This window comes from Penicillium psychrosexuale, assembly GCF_028828465.1.
Source record: "Penicillium psychrosexuale strain IBT 29551 chromosome Unknown utg000004l, whole genome shotgun sequence".
Taxonomy (NCBI): domain Eukaryota; kingdom Fungi; phylum Ascomycota; class Eurotiomycetes; order Eurotiales; family Aspergillaceae; genus Penicillium; species Penicillium psychrosexuale.
In genome coordinates this window covers 1,991,924-2,009,966 of record NW_026643189.1, presented here as the reverse complement: position 1 = coordinate 2,009,966, position 18,043 = coordinate 1,991,924, and the positions used below count along the sequence as shown (strand labels likewise).

The following is an 18,043-nucleotide window of genomic DNA, read 5'->3' as shown; positions in this document are numbered from 1 at the left end:
AGTCCATCACATTCACGGCTCCGGGTAAACACGCGATCTTGATGTTATATTGGACAAGTCAAACCCATGTAATTTCTGTTTCGGATACTCGGATACTCATAAGTCATTGATTGCAATCCTACTTTGGCGCTAGCGCTAATGCCCATCATCCGAACTAAAAGCAAGGAGACAAGCCCCGCCATCAAGGCCATGTGATGCACTATCTTAAAGCACAGCAAATGCCGAGACATAGCTCACCGAGCTATCATCAATATCTTCTACATCCGAGCTACGCTCGTATCGCAGGAAGTAGAAGCGTCCTTCCTGCTCGGCTGCTTGACTTGCCGTCACGATTTCCAGGGCTGCCATGATTACCCCGATCGGATGGCGCCCGCATACTGTGTTACCCGTGCGTTCAATAATGTCGAGGAAAGACTTTGCAGATCCCGTCGTGATGGCAGCCATAGTAGCCATGTCAAACGCTGAGATACTCTCGTGAATAGCCGGTTGACTGCTTGAGAGGCGATCGCGTTGGCGCAAGGAGTGACCGGCTGAGGCCATCTTGACGGCCTGATCGACGCTGCTTGCATCCATGCCAGGTTGCGGAAGTATATCATCCGACAATGGGAGTTGTGGCCCTGGCTTGGGGGCCTGTGGAACATAGTATGTATAGCGGAATCGGAGACCCCAGTGGCAGAAATCCGAACTTATCACAAAAGCATTTGCTGGGTCCGCCAGGTAAGGGGCTAGAAGGGCTCCGAATGCTTGCTCTGTCGCGGCCGAGGTATTTCCGACCATGATTGGGACTAGAGGTGGGTATTCCGAGGCTGGAAAATCTGGATATTGAAGCTGGAGCAAGCGGTGGATGTAGGGTAGATGCATCTCGATGCTGTGCTCGTCTTCATCGACCGAGCGCGACATGGTTGTGAAGCTAATCTTCGCCCCATTTGGTCTGGTTGCCTGGGTTTCGAGAAGCTGGGTAATCAGCTCGGTGTCTAGTGGGAGGGGTTCATCGGATAGAGGGGTACGGTAGGAAGTTAGCGTCGGGAGAGCCAGTGTTGCGAGCGAAACATGGTGTGACGGTCCCAGAATAAATATTCGCTTCCTATTGTGAGGTTAGATACTTTCATAGAAGAAGAGGGAGATAAGCTCACGCTTTGGAGAGATCCAGCGCCTTGTATGCGTAGGCTGCGCAGGGCCCCGAGTACGAATAGCCCGCATGCCTGGTTGATTAGTATGTTTGTTCTGCATGATACCAAATTTATGGTAAAGGTCCTAGACATACGGTGCGATGATCACTCTGGCTCCTGGGGCTGGCAGTGAGCCGACTTTCTCCATCGTGTCTGGCACCTGCGCCAGCCAGCCATCCAGCTGACGGGCTAGGGTGCGGGCACTATCTGAGTACCATGATCCAGAGTGAGAGGCGTGTCGAGATGGCATGGTATGATTTGTGTTAATGGGTCAAGGTCAAGGTTGAATGTGAAGTGGTGCTCTACTCTTCAATTGAAGAAGTGGGGGGAGCGGGGGATCCTACGGAACAGCCAGCGCGTCATTGGAAGACATCGGGATATTGGAGGATAAGATATTGATATTGGATTTTATATTGGGAGATATAGAGAAGATTTGTAGTGATCATGTATTTGATAGGCAGTTTTGGTCATTTTAGTCAACTCATATGAATTTATATTTGAGTATCATTTAGATATGTACCTATACCAAGATATGCACTGGCAAACCAAGTTACGGGTCGAATAGCTGAATAAATAGAAATTGTAAAAGAAAGTGTTATCAAAAGTTCGTTGTATATCCTTGGATACATATGTTATGCTTGTAGTCCTGGATACCGACAGAATGAGTGCGACTACGCATAGCATGATGAAGTAATGGCATTGATATCTCTAGGTTGGCGATATCTATTAAGAGTAAAAATAGTCTGTTTCTTTACAAATATCAAAGCATGTTGTCAATGTTGCCAATGTTGTTATGAGCATCCAACCTGCTACCTATATTACCCGTTTTGGCTTAGCCTGACAGAATGCAACGCGAATCCCGCGAATGACGCGCCGAGTTAGTTGTGTTTGCGTCCAGTCCTCGTCTCAATTCCTCTTCTCTTCTCTTTCATTACCTCCCATGTAAGACTTTCTATACGCAATCACCTCTACAAACCCCCTACGGTCCACCTTACTATATACACCAAGCTCCGGAAATGTCCCTCAAGCGGAAAGCCTCGTTCATAGCTCTCCCGACCAGTCCGTCAGCCCCAGCCCCTAGTGAATGGGGCATGGTGATTGATGGGAGTCCACATCTCCACAGTCGGACGCGAAAACGCTTCAGAGACGATCGTCCTAGTGACCAAGTGATTTATCGTAAATACCTCCCCCCGGAGTACTCTCCCTTGATCGCGTCAACGTTCAATCGCTGACAGCTGGCAGAAAACACACTACGATGGATCTTCTCCGCCCAAAAGCAGCAGGAGTCTACACAGGCCACCGATATGGATACAATGGACTCAGAGCCAACACCCGAAACACCAGAAGTCCTTGACCCCCGACAGCAAACATTACACCGATTCTTCCATCCAAAACCTCAGCCATCATCGGCTTTCCGACCATCCCGTCAAGCACTTGCACCTCGTGCCAATGAGACTGCGCAGGCCCATGAAGATCTCCTGCGTCGCCAGGCGTTTAATCAAATAATCTCGGGAGACAGCCCGAGCGAGAGCAATAGTCCTGGATCCAATCAGGAGGGTGCTGATGTGGACATGGATATGGACTGAAGCGCTAGTGATGGATTGGGTCAAGCGCCCAAGAACTGGCTAGGAGGAATGACCTGTATGTAATTCCATTCACGGGTCCTTTTTCAACATTGCGCGCTGGTGTTTATATCAGGAGAGGTTATCATTACCTTTCTATTATTTTGTGATACCTATTGGGTTATTTTGGCAAGGTGTTACTGGCTACTTAGAATCCCCTGTTTTCATCCTTTCTCGAGAGACTTTTCGTTTTAGCATTTGTGAAAGCCTGGGGATAGTTGGAAGACGGCTTTTACTTTTAATGAACATACATCGCCAAATATCTGGCTTAATGCAACGCTACATACGTATAGAATAAAACTAGTAGCTGCTACTTTTAAGTATACTGACTTTTCATTATTTAAACACTATACTCCGTAGCTTTTTGAACATTGTAGATTTTAGCGTGATGGCCAATTAGCCTAAATGGCCTTAGGCACCAACAACGTTGTTTGTCCACCCGAGTGACCTCGTCCACCCGACGTCGTCCCCTCCTTCAATTGAACTAGGCGAGGGGAATTTCAAACTGCAAGAGCAATTACTTAACTTTGTCAACCCCCCGAATAATTCGACACTGTCCTTCCTCCTGCATCGGAGTCCTTTTCAGCTCTACCCTCAGACTTCAACTCCCCCGCACATTGGAGGTCCTTGGGCTGCTGACACGAACAACGCACCAACCACAATGGATCACGATCAGTCTGTTAAATATTTGGAGGGGCTGTTGGGTCGCACACTGCGGATCCATACCACGGATAATCGGATGTTTCTTGGGCTTTTCAAGTGTACGGATGCAGTAAGCAGTCGCGTATGAACCTACGTGCTATAGGGTTTGAAATAGCACACCGCGAATGGCACTAATCGAAAACTGCTTGCTAGGACCGAAACATCATCCTCGCCAATTCTTTTGAATATCGTATGCCCTCCACATCTGCCGTACAAGCCGCTGCACACGAGAAAGAGCTGGAAGAAGGGCCGGAAGCAAAGAGCGCGACCTTCAAATTGGACATGACACACCGGTTGATAGGCCTCATTGTGATCCCAGGACGACACATTACGAAAATAGAGCTGGAGTAAGCGTTGATTTTCGTTCCCACCCGGGCTCGTATCCACGAGACCTTTGTTTTCCCATCTGGGGATCGTTCTCTATCCTATTCTCGAATGATAAACCTAGCTCTACTGCCCCACTATCAAGCAGCATGACAATCATCTATTGCATCCCACGCGATATGCCGCAGGAAAGGCCCGGTTTCTGCCCTGCGCCCACAATCACCCCTGCTTTCCGCCAGGACTAGACTTGGGCGTGGGGCTGCCAAGAGGATTTCTTGCAGCGGCGCTCGCTGCTTCTCCGCCAACGTGGCACCGGGATCACAGCAGCTGCATTCAAGGTGGCTTGACAGGCAATCTGCAGTCGACATTGAAGTTATCGGATAGGGAGATTGTTTGTGGCAGGCGCTTTCAGTGAACAAGGGGTAATGGAGGGGCGAAATAGCGGTGTCTTCGCCACAGAGATAGATCCCTTGGCATACAGCGTGGTTGTTTTCCTGCAGAACCAAGAGTATATGTGGCTCGTGTCTGCTTCCGCTGCAATTTGATCATGAGACAGGGTATTGTCTGTTGTTCTCTAGCCGCCTTCCACTGTTGGAAGTATTGCAGGGAGCTTATGCTCTACCACGCAGCAACATAGATAACTTTGTGATGTATCATTTTGTTTCCGAACGTGGTGTTGAGTCCTTGAGTCAGTGAGTGTTCCACTTTTATCTCCATCACTTCTGATAGGAAGACTCGCCCCAGGGTGGTGGGGTCCAAGCTCCGGATACATTCTCTTGCGAGTGGCCGGGTAGATTCGGAAAAAGATTCTTGGTGTTTGAGTGGCTCTACCAATGCATCTGTGACGGCTACTTTCAGGTGGCCCAAATGCAAATGTAAATGCATGTACGTTGTAGGAGAATTGTCGCTTATCGAGCGCTAATAAGTGGGTGTTCCCAAAGCCATATAAAACGACAGCCAAAAAACACAAGGATATTGCCCTAGAATATGGAAATTAAAAAGATTTCAAGAGTCAGGGGTCACAAGATCGAAGAAACAAAACAAAGAAGATATTTCCATTTGTGCGGTGTGAAGCGGTAAAGGGATAGATATACAACATACTCCGTACAGACCTTGGGGGCTCCAGACACTAGTTTTAGTTTAATAACCCAAAAGGATAAATAACCTTTTGATTAAAGCTGATCATTGACTACCCCCGAATCCATAGGTCTTCAGTATATATATCAGAGCGCCGACTCTCTCAGTCCAGACTCTCTCCGACTCGCTTCCTCAATCAGGCAGCTGTCCGAGTTCTTTATATATCCCGGCCCGGCAGATACTCCGGCTGACCTAATCCCCCCAGCCCGATCGAGACCGGCCCAAGAAACGGAAACCACAGAAACAGCCAACGTTGTACCCGGAAAGTACCTTTTCGCTGTGCTAGCGGTGGCGGAGTACTTTTTCCCTACCTCTCTCTACGACTTTCCCTTGACTTTCTTGACTTACAACTTTCCTCCCCTTCTTACTTTTCTTGTTTTCATTCTGGCCGGGAGCTTCTGCCCTGTTCTGTGAGATCTCATCCCATTGGATTCTCTTGGAGGTAAATTATATCCCCGGGTGTGTCTGTGGCCTATTACGTGGACGACTACCCTTTCAACCCCGTACATAATGACGCATTCCCCTACCCGCGAACTTACCATTCCTAGTTCTGCTCCTTTCAAGGACCTCCCTTGCCTTTTCTCTTCTTTCCCATCTCACCAATACCTCCACATGCCATCTGGGTTTCTGCGGAGTCAGCCCTGCAATCCCGCACCTGCATTGTCTCGTGCAAGAGACTAACTTTCGGTAGAGCTTCCTCAGCCTCCTTCCGCCTTTATCTTTAGCTTGTCACCATTCCGAAAACCGCTCGACCTGCATCAACCACCAAACCTCTGGTCAGCTACCTGGATCTGCAGTTTGACATCGCCATCTCGTCCGTTTTATTCGTCTTGTAACTGTGTTCACGTCTCGCACTTGCCTTCCGCGTGTTCCTCAGAGTTCCTCAGAGTTCCGATCAGAGTTGGATTAGTGATAATCAGTCCTCACACAAACCGCTGCACACTTGCAGAGTCGCTCCAAGCTTTTTGTATCATTGCAGAAGCTCGGGCCAAGACATTCCAGCAACACAACAGGGGTTTCTTGGCATAACAGTTCGGACTTCCATCGTTCCTGCGGCCATCGCAAACTCAAGCTTGGCAGTTCAGCCTTGTAGTGATGGGTCAGTCGCATTCCAAGGGCAACGCCTCGGGCGACACTCTGCAGTCCTACCCTTCCTTTTCCAAGTCCGACACCAAAGAGTCTCTCCGCTCGTTCCGCGGCTCGATCCGATCCAAAATCCCTGGGGCCCGCAGCTCCGATAGCCCTCGGGGCTCCACCACTGCTCTCTCCCGTACTGAGAGCCAGACCGATAAATCCGATGCGGGATCCCTCAAGTCCGTCGGAAGCCGCCCTGGCTCTAATGCCGGCCTCCCCTCGCCGGGTTCCGAGGACGCGTCGCGACCCGGCACCCCCCAACCCCCGCCGTCTCCCTCGCTTTCCACCAGTTTGCAACGAGGTCACAAGGATGTAAATGTGATGAAGCAGAGCGGCGAAGTCGACCTTGTGTCAGATAACCCTCCTACTGGTGGCCCCCCCACCGGGGCCTCCGCGGTTGCTGGTGAATCAATTCTGATGAAGCGAGAGAACCAGCTGAATCCCATTTTGGACTTCATCTTGAACGCCCCTCTGGAGACTTCTGGATCTCCCGGGATGGGTATGGGTGCTTTGAAATCCATTGATTTGGACGACATGATTTCGCGACTCCTGGACGCCGGGTATTCTAGCAAGGTTACCAAAACAGTCTGCCTGAAGAATGCGGAGATTACCGCCATTTGCACTGCCGCTCGCGAGCTCTTCCTGTCGCAGCCTGCTCTGCTGGAGCTGTCTGCTCCCGTGAAGATTGTCGGCGACGTTCACGGCCAATATACCGACCTTATTCGACTTTTCGAGATGTGTGGATTCCCTCCCGCTTCTAACTACCTTTTCCTGGGCGACTACGTCGACCGAGGCAAGCAAAGTCTGGAGACGATCCTTCTGCTGATGTGCTATAAGCTCAAGTACCCCGAGAACTTCTTCCTGCTTCGAGGAAACCATGAGTGTGCCAACGTTACCCGTGTGTATGGGTTTTATGATGAGTGCAAGCGTCGCTGCAACATCAAGGTCTGGAAGACCTTCATCGATACGTTTAATTGTCTTCCGATTGCTGCGATTGTGGCCGGCAAAATCTTCTGTGTTCATGGTGGTCTCTCTCCTAGTCTATCGCATATGGACGACATTCGCGGCATTGCTCGCCCCACCGACGTGCCGGACTATGGTCTGTTGAACGACCTTGTGTGGAGTGACCCGGCAGATATGGAGGAAGATTGGGAACCTAATGAGCGTGGTGTCAGCTACTGCTTCGGAAAGAAGGTGATCATGGACTTTTTGCAGCGTCACGACTTCGACCTGGTTTGCCGTGCCCACATGGTGGTGGAGGACGGATATGAGTTCTACCAGGATCGTATTCTGGTGACTGTGTTTTCTGCTCCCAACGTAGGTTCTCTTCTCTCGTGTTTTACTATGACTTTTATTGACTTTTCACAGTATTGCGGCGAGTTCGATAATTGGGGCGCTATCATGTCAGTCTCTGGCGAACTTCTTTGCAGCTTCGAACTTCTCAAACCCTTGGACTCAACCGCCCTGAAAAACCACATCAAGAAGGGCCGAAACAAGCGCAACAGCATGCTGAACAGCCCTGTAAGGAACCCCTCTTTGGATTATCGCCCATGGAATCGCTGGTACATCCCGTATCTTCTTGAACGAATCGCTAACCTATTCAAGCCCGCGGCGGTATCGGCGCAAAGTTATTAGGCACCGATCGTTTTACATTCGAAATTGATATCATCTCCTGCATGTGTCATTGCTGTCATGGCCTCGATTACGACAGTCATTGACCGGCAATGCACACGACTTTCACCAAACTAGCAGCGTGGTAGCCTATCCCTTGTTTGATAATGGCTGATCACTGAAAACGCTCTGCCACCACCGCTCTCGCACCAACTCCGGACCCAACCCCCCGGTATGGATGCCCAAAATGACGCTTGGCGCAGAAGTGAACCGGATTTCTCTGACCGGTCCGCGCATCGGAGCCCTTAATGCACCGTAGCATGCGTGGACCCGCAGATCCCAAATTTGCAGACTCAATTGAAAGATATGCTTGGCCAAAGGCACGTGGAATCTCTAGGGAGGCCACTTCAATGTCGCCTAATTCGGTTCTAGCTCACAACGCAGACGCGTCCAGACCCACGGCATTTTTCCTCGGCCCCCTCAAACTCATAGCTATGTATATCTACATGCTTTGGTTATCAGGCCTCTCATTTCTGGTGTGGCATTCTCCTGCATGTACTTACAATATCTCTACTCTTTTATCCCAAAAATGGTATTACTTGGGCATCATTCGGCTTTCTTCCATATATCTAGCACCGTATCTCCTAGGTTGTTTAAAATGCGTAGAATCTTGAGTTTCTTTGATACTCGCCGTTGATCGTCTAGCGAAGTTGCGTATTCGGTTAGACTCAAATCAAACCCACACCGCTACATACTAAATGCCTCCTAACTTGACTAGAAGCCAGTTAAACAGACCGAAATGGGTTGCAATTATCAGTCAGAACTCTATGAAGTCGTCGCTGACCAGTTGTATGTCTAGGCCTCAGTCGGGACCACCTCCCGACGAGCCTCGGCATCTCACCCGCCTTCGTCCAACATCGCCTTTTATGCACATGCAGAACTTGGTATCAGACGATTCTCAAATTTGGGCTTGCTTTACACCTGCATAGATAAGAAAAGCTTTACTAATTAGTTATATTTAGCGACTCACGTAGTTCAGTGTATCGGCATGTAGGTATTCTTCGGCTCACCCCGCCTCAGATCTGTCATCGCTTCGTGGGATATATAGAAGAAGAAGAAGAAGTTATGATCACATACTGAAAGGCAATCCATGACCTCGAGAATGGTCATATGCCTGGATGAGAGAGCTTGCAGGCTCCCGAGATGACAACTGAGTACTGACAGATGCCAGGCTAACGCTGTATACATTCATTGATGATGTTTGTGCATGGTGAAGAAGCGAAACATCGTAATTTAAATCATACTTTGGTGAATTTGGATCAGAATAAGGATCCGAATGCTTTTGCGGCGAAAGTTGGGGTTCTGGTTCAATGCTGTTGCTCGTTCAGGGAGTTGTAGGGAACTAGTCGGAAGGGACAGTCTCTGTTTTTGTTTAGTAGATCTTCACCACTCTACCACGGAATGTATTTGTTTCTAGAAAAGAAATCACTAGAGCTCTATCTACCATGTAAGTGGATGTTGAACTGCGCGCTGAGAACCATGAACGGCATTGTTGAGCCCGGCTCGGCGAGCTCGAGGGAGGGTCGGAGGTATATCGGTTTGTTGTAGGCTTCTTCGAGGAGGATTTCTAATGCTGGTAATGAGTGGGTTTTGTAGAAAGAAGACAATAAACAGTGGTCTTAATTTCTGTCTAGTGCACCATGTGTAGGCTGCTCTCAGTATGCTAGACTCGAAATGGAAATTGGAAGCTAGCGGATAAGGAAGAATGGACGAAGGGTTACATACCTATATATAGGAATGAATGATATCTTCCTACTGATAAGTGCATCATTGTAGCTGTGGTTAGTATTCTCTCTTCGCCTTTAGCCTATATAGCAAATCTACATCGGAAAACATGAGTTGTATAAGATATCAATAATCCGCACACCAACATTAAATGATCAGTTGACAGCACATGCTCCAATTCAGTCTATCTTTGTGTCACTTGATAAAAAAATAGGTACTGTCGGTAGGCATACCGTTGATAACATGGACAAGCAACCCCGCCACCGGCGAGTCTTCCGTACAGACATTCCACGAAGGAATGATCCGGATCACCAATAAAAACGGTCTTCCGAATACGCTTTGCGGGTTCCATTACTACTTGTGGAGAGACTGACCAGCACCAGCGATAATCACCCCGCATGGTGGGTTTCATCAGCTATCAAAAGCACCGGAGGCCTGTCCGATATACTATCTGGTACTATACGCGGGGAATATTGTTGAAGGATAAAGAAGCTGGTCCCTTCGTCTAATTGAGAATGAGCAGTCGAAAGTCATAACATCATAACATCATAACAGAGATGCGTACCTTATTTCCCGGAAAGCCTGTAACCGCTCTTGCGCGATGCATTCGAACGAGCAATGTGCATGCCTTCACGACACTGCGCTTTACTTCAACATTGCAAGCACAGGCACAAGTCAAGACTGGTCCAAGCCCCCCACTACCGCCTCTCTCTATCTTACCCGCGCACGTCTTGCTCAGATCTCTGCTGGTCTCTACGATATCGTCGAAGAGATTCCTCCTCATACCCGCGCTTTCCTTTATGTCCTTCCTCTCCAAACCCAACAGAATCTGGCTCTTTGATGTGGATCGGAATCCGATCCTGCATGGCATTTTAAAGAAAACGTTCTACAACCAATTCTGTGCCGGAGAGAATGAGGCAGAATGCAGATCTACCATCCGGGAAATGAAAGATATGGGCTTCCGCGGTGTGATTTTGACATACGCTGCTGAGACTGTGTTTGATCATAGTACTCAGGCTCAGCACGGACAGGGCGTTGCTGCTTTGAAAAGCGAGGATGGGAACGTGTCAAGTAATGCTCCGGTCTCCCAATGTCCCAGCATCGAAGCTTGGCGGAAAGGAACAGTCGAGACCATCGACATGTCAGAGGCAGAAGATTACCTCGCAGTCAAGTAAGTTACTCTCACACCACCCATTCATGGAGTACCGACTGACCATTTACAAGATTGACAGGTGCTGGCATCAAAGCCACCGAGGCCTTCGCTGCTGGAGATTTGCCTCCGCAGCAAATGATGGATGCACTGGATGAGATCTGCACCAAGGCCAAAGACCGAAAGGTTCGCATCCTCGTCGATGCCGAGTCTCAGCATTTCCAAAAGGGCATTGCACGGGTCGCTGTGGAACTTATGCGCAAATACAACCGCGACGGTTATGCAACCATCTACAGTACCTATCAAGCCTACCTCAAAAGCACACCAGCGACACTGGCCAACCATCTAACCGTGGCAAGCGAAGATGGATTCACTCTCGGCCTCAAGCTCGTGAGGGGCGCATACATGGCCACTGATGAACGGTCCCTGATCCACGACACGAAAGAAGACACCGACAACGCTTATAATATGATTGCTCAGGGGGCGCTGAGAAAGAACATTGGGGAATTTGGAGACAAGGGCAGCCGCGAATTCCCCTCAGTAAATCTCTTCCTGGCAAGTCATAACAAGGAGAGCGTGGTCGCTGCCCAGAAACTCTATAAGCATCGTGTCACATCGGGCTTGCCCACCGTGCCTGTGCGCTTCGCCCAACTCCATGGTATGTCGGATGAAGTTAGCTTCTCGCTGCTCCAGATGAATGACGGCGATGGGACACCGGAGGTTTATAAATGCTCGACTTGGGGAGGTATGGGTGAATGTCTGGCTTATCTTCTGCGTCGAGCAATTGAGAATCGTGATGCTGTTCTGCGGACAGATAATGAGTATCGGGCGTTGAAGGCGGAGGTTTTCCGCAGAGCCAAGTTGACGTTTTCTCTTTCGCCATCTTCATAGCGTATCCGATAGTATATGAGTTTATGATCAATGTATTGCACTGGCTTATATCTTGAGTTTCTCGAATTTGATGTGTATAGAGATAAGTTTAGGTAAAGATCTGCATGCGGTCAGAGAGCTCAGACACAGTGTTAAGCGCTAAGCCACCAAACCTCGTCAGTTATGCGATATGGTATAAGTCAGACGGGACGGCCATGATTGTGTGTGACTCTCTGGGGTAAAACCGTGGGTTTTCCGTATACGTGTATAAAGTACAAGGTGTTTATGTTGAGACTACGTTGTAGTGCTGGGTGCGAAGAGGGAGAGAGTTACTATTTAAGGGGGCCTATCCGGGTGGTCACCTGACCACTATGTGAATGAGGCTTAACGTAAGATCTTGCATTGAGTTGTTTTCAATTGATTCATTTACTGATTTACCTGAGTTTAATTTTTAGCTATGGTTTACGCCTCTATAGAAACGACTATGTATGTATGCTACAAAATAGGCTGCTACAAGGAATGTTACGAATGGAGCAAGGCTATTGTAATGATAGAGAGAATCTGCTGCAGAGACACTTGTTGTTTGAGTCTATCTATTCCTCCTCTTAAAAGGAAACGCATTGTGGGTGGTCAAATGGATAGTCGAGTAATGTGGAAGCTCGAAAGTGGAAGCTCGAAAGTGGAAGCTCGAAAGTGGAAGCTCGACGTGGAAGCTCGATGTGGAAGCTCGAATGTGGAAGCTTGAAGTGGAAGTTCGAATGTCGATGCTTGCTTGTCGAGGCGATAGTGTTTTTTTACCAAAACAGTAGACAGTCTTGAGAGTCTCCTCTAATTGGGTATACGATGTAACTTCTTCCCGAAGAGAAGTCTATTTTAGAGCCTGCGGAGACTCTGTAGTTTGAGACCGTTTCTTTTTGGATATGGTTGTTTGAATGTCGATGCTTGAAGTGGATGGTTGATTGAGGTTGCTTGACGTGGTTGCTTGAAGTGGTTGCTTGAATGTGGATGATTGAAGTAGATGGTTGTTTGAGGTTGATTGACGTGGTTGCTTGAAGTGGTTGTTTGATGTGGTTGCTTGAAGTAGATGGTTGTTTGAGGTGATTGACGTGGTTGCTTGATAGAAATGCTTAAATGTGGATGATTGAAGTGGATACTGAAGTGGATGGTTGTTTGAGGTTGATTGACGTGGTTGCTTGAAGTGGTTGTTTGATGTGGTTGCTTGAAGTAGATGGTTGTTTGAGGTTGATTGACGTGGTTGCTTGAAGTGGTTGTTTGATGTGGTTGCTTGAAGTAGATGGTTGTTTGAGGTGATTGACGTGGTTGATTGAAGTGGATGCTTGATATGGATGCTTGAAGTGGATGGTTGTTTGAGGTTGATTGACGTGGTTGCTTGATAGAAATGCTTAAATGTGGATGATTGAAGTGGATACTGAAGTGGATGGTTGTTTGAGGTTGATTGACGTGGTTGCTTGAAGTGGTTGTTTGATGTGGTTGCTTGAAGTGGATGGTTGTTTGAGGTTGATTGACGTGGATGCTTGAATGTGGATGCTTGGATTGATTGAAGTGGTTGCCTTGAAGTGGTTGCTTGATATGGTTGCTTGGAGTGGATGCTTGAATATGGATAGTTGAGTGAAGATTGATTGAAGTGTAGCTTGGATATGGTTGTTGAATGCGGTTGAGCTTGGATGTCGATGCTTGAATATTGATGCTTGCTTGTCGAGGCGACCATTCTTTTTTACCACCACAGCAAACAGTCTTGAGAGTCTCCTTTAATTGGGTACACGCTGTAACCTCTTCCCGACGAGAAGTCTCCTTCAGAGACACTCCTGCGGAGACTCTGTCGTTCAAGACCGTTTCTTTTCATTCCTCCTCTTTCAGGTCGAAGCATCATGGGTGATTGAATCTGAATTTTGTTGATTGAAGGTTGATTAAAGTGGATTGAAGTGGTTGATTAGTGGATGATTGAAGTGGATGAGTAGACAGTGGATGAGTAGAATGTGGATGTGGTTCTTTGATGTCGATGCTTGGATGTCGATGCTTGAATATTGATACTTGCTTGTCGAGGCGACCTTTTTTTTTTACCACCACAGCAAACGGTCTTGAGAGTCTCCTTTAATTGGGTACACGCTGTAACCTCTTCCCGACGAGAAGTCTCCTTCAGAGACACTCCTGCGGAGACTCAGTCGATCAAGACCGTTTCTTTTCATTCCTCCTCTTTCAGGTCGAAGCATTGTAGTAGTCGAATGTAGATTGTTGGTTGAAGATTGACGGAAGTGGATACTTTGATGTGGATAGTTGATTGAATGTGCAAGGCTGTTTGATGGTTGGTTGAAGTGGATGGTTGAAGTGGATGATTGAAATCGTTCGAGGGGGGGTTTCTCTTCTGTTTCTGTTTTTGTGTTTGCTGTTGTTGCAAGCATGCTGCCAGTCCTGAAGCCGAAACCTTTCACGGCAAGGCTGGATGTGGTTGAGCAGATGTGGTTGAGCATACATATCTAGTACAGTCAGCGTCATGTCATCAGGTGTTAACCAAGTCATAGAACATGATGAGGGAAGATGAAGAATAGGTCACAACACAGACAAGAAGAAACGAACCTCATAAAGTGGAAGACGGAAGATGGAAGGAGAATGTGGTTGGGATGTCTGAAGGATGAATGTAAGTATATGAAAAAAAAGAGACAGCAAGAACATACAAGTCATTGATGGATGATGAACATGACAGGTGCCATGAAGGGATGCCTGTGATGCGGTGGTTGCATGAAGGATGAATGCAAGTAGATGAAAAAGAGACAGTAAGAGCAGACAAGTCATGTGATGGACACGATAACATGTTGGAGGGGTTGCTCTGTGATGTGGTTGATTCAAAATGATGAAGAGAGAAAGAAGAAGTAAGTTCCGAAGTGGGAATCAGCCTGTTTATATACCTGGCTTTCCTGCAAACGATGCAAAACTCGAATGTCTCGCTTAAATAAGGTTGTCGACAACCCTAAAAAGGAAAGAACAAAGGAAAGAGGCAAACACCAAAGAGGAAGGAACGAAGGTGTCAACGATCTATAGAGTCACGTGATGGACAATCATGCAGATCGTGACAAAAGTCATGTGATTGATGATGAACATGACAGGTGCTAGTAGCTCACTGCTACCTAACGTTTCAGGCTCATAGCCCTCTGGTCTGGACACGAAGGTCCTAAATTATGGCATACAGCCTACGAACTAGGGGAGAAGTGGATTTGAGGTATTAATAGGGAACGAGGGAAGATCAACATGAAATATTGACTATAGGCAATAATAAATGGAATGAGAATGCGGAGAAACTACGGAGGCCGGGGCCACGGATGCTGATAGTTCGGAACTTGATTGGCCAGCCACTTCTTAGCGCTGTACTTCACCAAACTTGAAGAAACTTGAGCTCCACTTACCGTCAAATCTGCGAAGCTGATTGGCTCATTCAGTGAAGGTCCGAAGCTTGGCAGATTTGTCTTTCTTCTGGAAGCCCCAGGTAGTCCGTCTCCTTTAGTCTGGGACCCTCCGCTTCAGGATCTACTAAGTGGGGCGTTGTATGGAGTAACGTAATTTTTCATTTTTAGTGTTCTCCCCTGTGTTGGAATCGTGAGCTGAAGATTTGGAACTCATCCGACAAGAGACTTTAGAGTGGACGCTATGGCCCCTAAGCTCAAAGGCAAGTCATTGAGCCTCGCAATCAGTCTTATTGGGGCTGTCGGATTCATACTGCAGGGCTATGATCAGGCAATTGCCAATGGTCTGTTGATACTGGGCTCTTTCATCGCCGTATTCCCTCAAGTCGATACCGTTCAAACTACTGGTAGTGAGAAATCTCACAATTCTAAAATCCAAGGTATCTACTCGGATGAATCGGCTGACAGATGTTAAGGAGAGCAATGTTGACCATTAAAAGGCACAACGGTCGCTATATATGAAGTTGGATGCGCAATAGGGGCAGGTTCCTGCGCCTTTCTAGGTGACAGACTCGGTCGTCGCAAGACCATCTTTCTTGCCGGTTGCATAGCCTTCGTTGGTATAGCTATCCAAGCAAGTTCTTTCTCACTCGGTCAACTTATTGCTGGCAGAGTCATTACTGGTAAAGCCCCTATCATTGAACAAATTGCAATAAGTTAACCAGTAACTGAACAGGTCTTGGTGTCGGTGGCTTTACCGCTACAATCCCAATGTACGTCTCCGAGTCATCTGGAGCAGAGGAACGTGGACGAATGGTGCTACTGGAGGGATGGTTTGCAATTGGCGGCGTTGTTTTCGCAGCATGGTTGGGATTCGGACTCTCCTATGTCAGTGACAGCTCGGTCAGCTGGCGTTTGCCCATCGCATCTCAAGGCTTCTTTGGTCTCGTTGTTGTGGGGTGTATCATGCTGCTACCCGAGTCTCCTCGGTGGCTCGCACGTGTTGGACGCCTCGAGGAGGCATCTGAAGTTTTAGCCCGCATGGGAAATGTGCCTGTCGACTCTGAGTATGTCTTACAGGAGCTGGAAAATATCCGACAGTCACTTGAAATTGACGAGAACGCCGAATCAGCAGGCTCCTCTTCGCCATTCGCGCTCACGAAGAACCGCCACCTGCACCGTGCAGTTATCGCTGTTGGTGTAAATATTCTAGCGCAGATGACCGGTGTCAACATCATCACTTTTTATTCTGATATTATCTTCCAGTGCGACCTGGGATACTCAGGTACACTCTCAGGAATTATCACTGGGTGTCTGCAAATCTGGCAATTTTTGGCTACAGGCGTGGCCGTTCTACTCATCGATCGCGTCGGACGTCGTCCATTGCTCATTGCTGCGACTGCCGGTATGACCATTGCCCAGGCCTGTTTGGCTGGGATATCAAGTGATCTTAAAAACACATCCATGGCTGGCGCCTCACTCTTGTTCTACTTCGTAGCGCTTTTCTGCTTCCCCATTGGGCTTTTCCTTGTCCCATTCATGTACGCCGCAGAGATCGCACCGCTAAAAACTCGTGCTCAAGTTACTGCTATGGCTGCTGCAGCAAACTGGCTCTTCAACTTCGTATTGGCAGAGGTGAGCCCAGTCGGGTTCGCTACTATCCACTGGCGGTATTACATTGTCTACGCATGTATTAGCGCCTTTGCTTGTGTGTTCTTCTACTTGTTCTGTCCTGAGACTAAGGGCCGTACACTCGAGGAGATCGATGATATTTTTGTTCAGTCGAAGTCTGTCTTCGATACTGTGCAAATTGCACGAGAGACGCCCTACCAGACGGAGATTCTGGCGCATGTCAGTGATACCGAGAAAGGTGGGCTGAACGCCACGCAGGTAGAATGCCCCAGCCATTCATGTAGGACATGGACTGATAATGAGATAAATAATTAATTCAACCTGAGACTTTGGCATGAAGAGCAGATCGCAACTCTATATTCGTCAAGCACCCAATTCCAAACGCAGGAATGATACGGACACAACGCAACAAAGTTGACGAGGGAAGATATCGCTGCGAGTGCTTCACCCTTTTTAGGAAGGGCATAGTATATTGCCGTGTGTACATATCTAATGCCAATAAATGTAACGGAGTAGCAACCAGCTGAGTTAAGACGGGCACGGTCAACTGGGTGATGATCGGCTTTGCGTTGGGATGAGTCATCAAGCGGTCGGGGATGGCATCCGACAACCACGGGGCCAAAGTAAATGACCCAAAGATAGTCACACCGTCTCGTGCGAGGAAGATAGCAACTGCAGTTCGTGCCAAAGATTTGTTCTGGAGTACAGAGATTGGAGTGTTTGTTGTCAATGTCTTGGCATCGGGACCCCTGCCGGTTCCGTATTCCTGCGCAAATCGGATGTCCTTCCACAGCGCTAGCGGCACGTTGGCCATCATCGTCGTGGCAAATGTGATCGTCCCCGCGGCGCTTATCTCAAGCTTGTGACTGATTGTGTCGGTCACATTTGCGACGGAATAGGTTGCCGCATAGAGGGCCCAGACAATACCGAATGGCCGTTGGAAAACAAACAGACCCGGCCGTCGGAGGGCCGCGAGCGCATGCCGATGAAGTCCGCGGAGAATGGGTTGTTTGAAGGCAGCTTGCTCGACAAGCGCTCTGAGGGTATGTATTAGCGCGAAATCATCGCGCTTGGAAACATCGAGACGAACCTATCAATAATTGCGACCGCGGGTGTCACTAAGGACGCCGAGGCTGCTGCCGCGGCGAGATCGCCTGCTAGCTGTCCTAGCAAAGGATTGCCCCAGCGAGCTTCATTTGATTGAGCTTCTTGTTGCATAATGATAATCTGAATCACATAGTCATGAGTTCTTATGCTTATCTACCTGAAATATATGATGAAGAGGGAAATGCACGATGGGCAGCCTGGCCATGCAGGCAAGACGAGGACGACACAACAACACCAACCATCCAGGACGATCAGCTAGTAAGCATAGGGATCACGTAGACTATACCATAGTATATAATCTCCTAGCGCACAAATATCTCGCAACTCGTTTTTCATTTTAGGGGTGATACTCCTTCTAGACTATCTACTCCCCGAGACTCTACT

General features: G+C 48.2%; 7 protein-coding genes across 7 annotated transcripts; 5 read left to right on the top strand and 2 right to left on the bottom strand.

Moving 5' to 3' along the window:
• Positions 1-204: 204 nt before the first annotated feature.
• On the bottom strand, positions 205-1,419 carry N7518_006576 (protein MEMO1; the record flags this gene model as incomplete). The annotated part of the gene is made up of 3 exons (XM_057187503.1): positions 205-1,084; positions 1,134-1,202; positions 1,265-1,419. The coding sequence occupies 3 exons, from the start codon at positions 1,417-1,419 to the stop codon at positions 205-207; spliced, it is 1,104 nt and encodes a 367-aa protein (XP_057039206.1).
• A 766-nt stretch (positions 1,420-2,185) lies between these two features.
• Positions 2,186-2,755, top strand: N7518_006575 (uncharacterized protein; the record flags this gene model as incomplete). Its single annotated transcript, XM_057187502.1, has 2 exons — positions 2,186-2,345; positions 2,412-2,755. 2 exons carry the CDS (start codon positions 2,186-2,188, stop codon positions 2,753-2,755), a joined length of 504 nt encoding a protein of 167 aa, XP_057039205.1.
• Positions 2,756-3,452: 697 nt separating this feature from the next.
• Positions 3,453-3,844, top strand: N7518_006574 (LSM domain-containing protein; the record flags this gene model as incomplete). Its single annotated transcript, XM_057187501.1, has 2 exons — positions 3,453-3,563; positions 3,647-3,844. The coding sequence occupies 2 exons, from the start codon at positions 3,453-3,455 to the stop codon at positions 3,842-3,844; spliced, it is 309 nt and encodes a 102-aa protein (XP_057039204.1).
• Positions 3,845-6,049: 2,205 nt separating this feature from the next.
• phzA (putative serine/threonine protein phosphatase) lies at positions 6,050-7,723 on the top strand (the record flags this gene model as incomplete). Its single annotated transcript, XM_057187500.1, has 3 exons — positions 6,050-7,405; positions 7,457-7,609; positions 7,694-7,723. 3 exons carry the CDS (start codon positions 6,050-6,052, stop codon positions 7,721-7,723), a joined length of 1,539 nt encoding a protein of 512 aa, XP_057039203.1.
• Positions 7,724-10,041: 2,318 nt separating this feature from the next.
• Positions 10,042-11,525, top strand: N7518_006572 (proline dehydrogenase family protein; the record flags this gene model as incomplete). Its single annotated transcript, XM_057187499.1, has 2 exons — positions 10,042-10,655; positions 10,709-11,525. 2 exons carry the CDS (start codon positions 10,042-10,044, stop codon positions 11,523-11,525), a joined length of 1,431 nt encoding a protein of 476 aa, XP_057039202.1.
• A 3,639-nt stretch (positions 11,526-15,164) lies between these two features.
• N7518_006571 (sugar porter family MFS transporter) lies at positions 15,165-16,831 on the top strand (the record flags this gene model as incomplete). The annotated part of the gene is made up of 3 exons (XM_057187498.1): positions 15,165-15,360; positions 15,421-15,603; positions 15,657-16,831. Coding segments are annotated over 3 exons (1,554 nt in total), but the record flags the coding sequence as incomplete, so codon positions are not given.
• Positions 16,832-16,868: 37 nt separating this feature from the next.
• Positions 16,869-17,770, bottom strand: N7518_006570 (uncharacterized protein; the record flags this gene model as incomplete). The annotated part of the gene is made up of 2 exons (XM_057187497.1): positions 16,869-17,589; positions 17,643-17,770. The coding sequence occupies 2 exons, from the start codon at positions 17,768-17,770 to the stop codon at positions 16,869-16,871; spliced, it is 849 nt and encodes a 282-aa protein (XP_057039200.1).
• Positions 17,771-18,043: the final 273 nt, after the last annotated feature.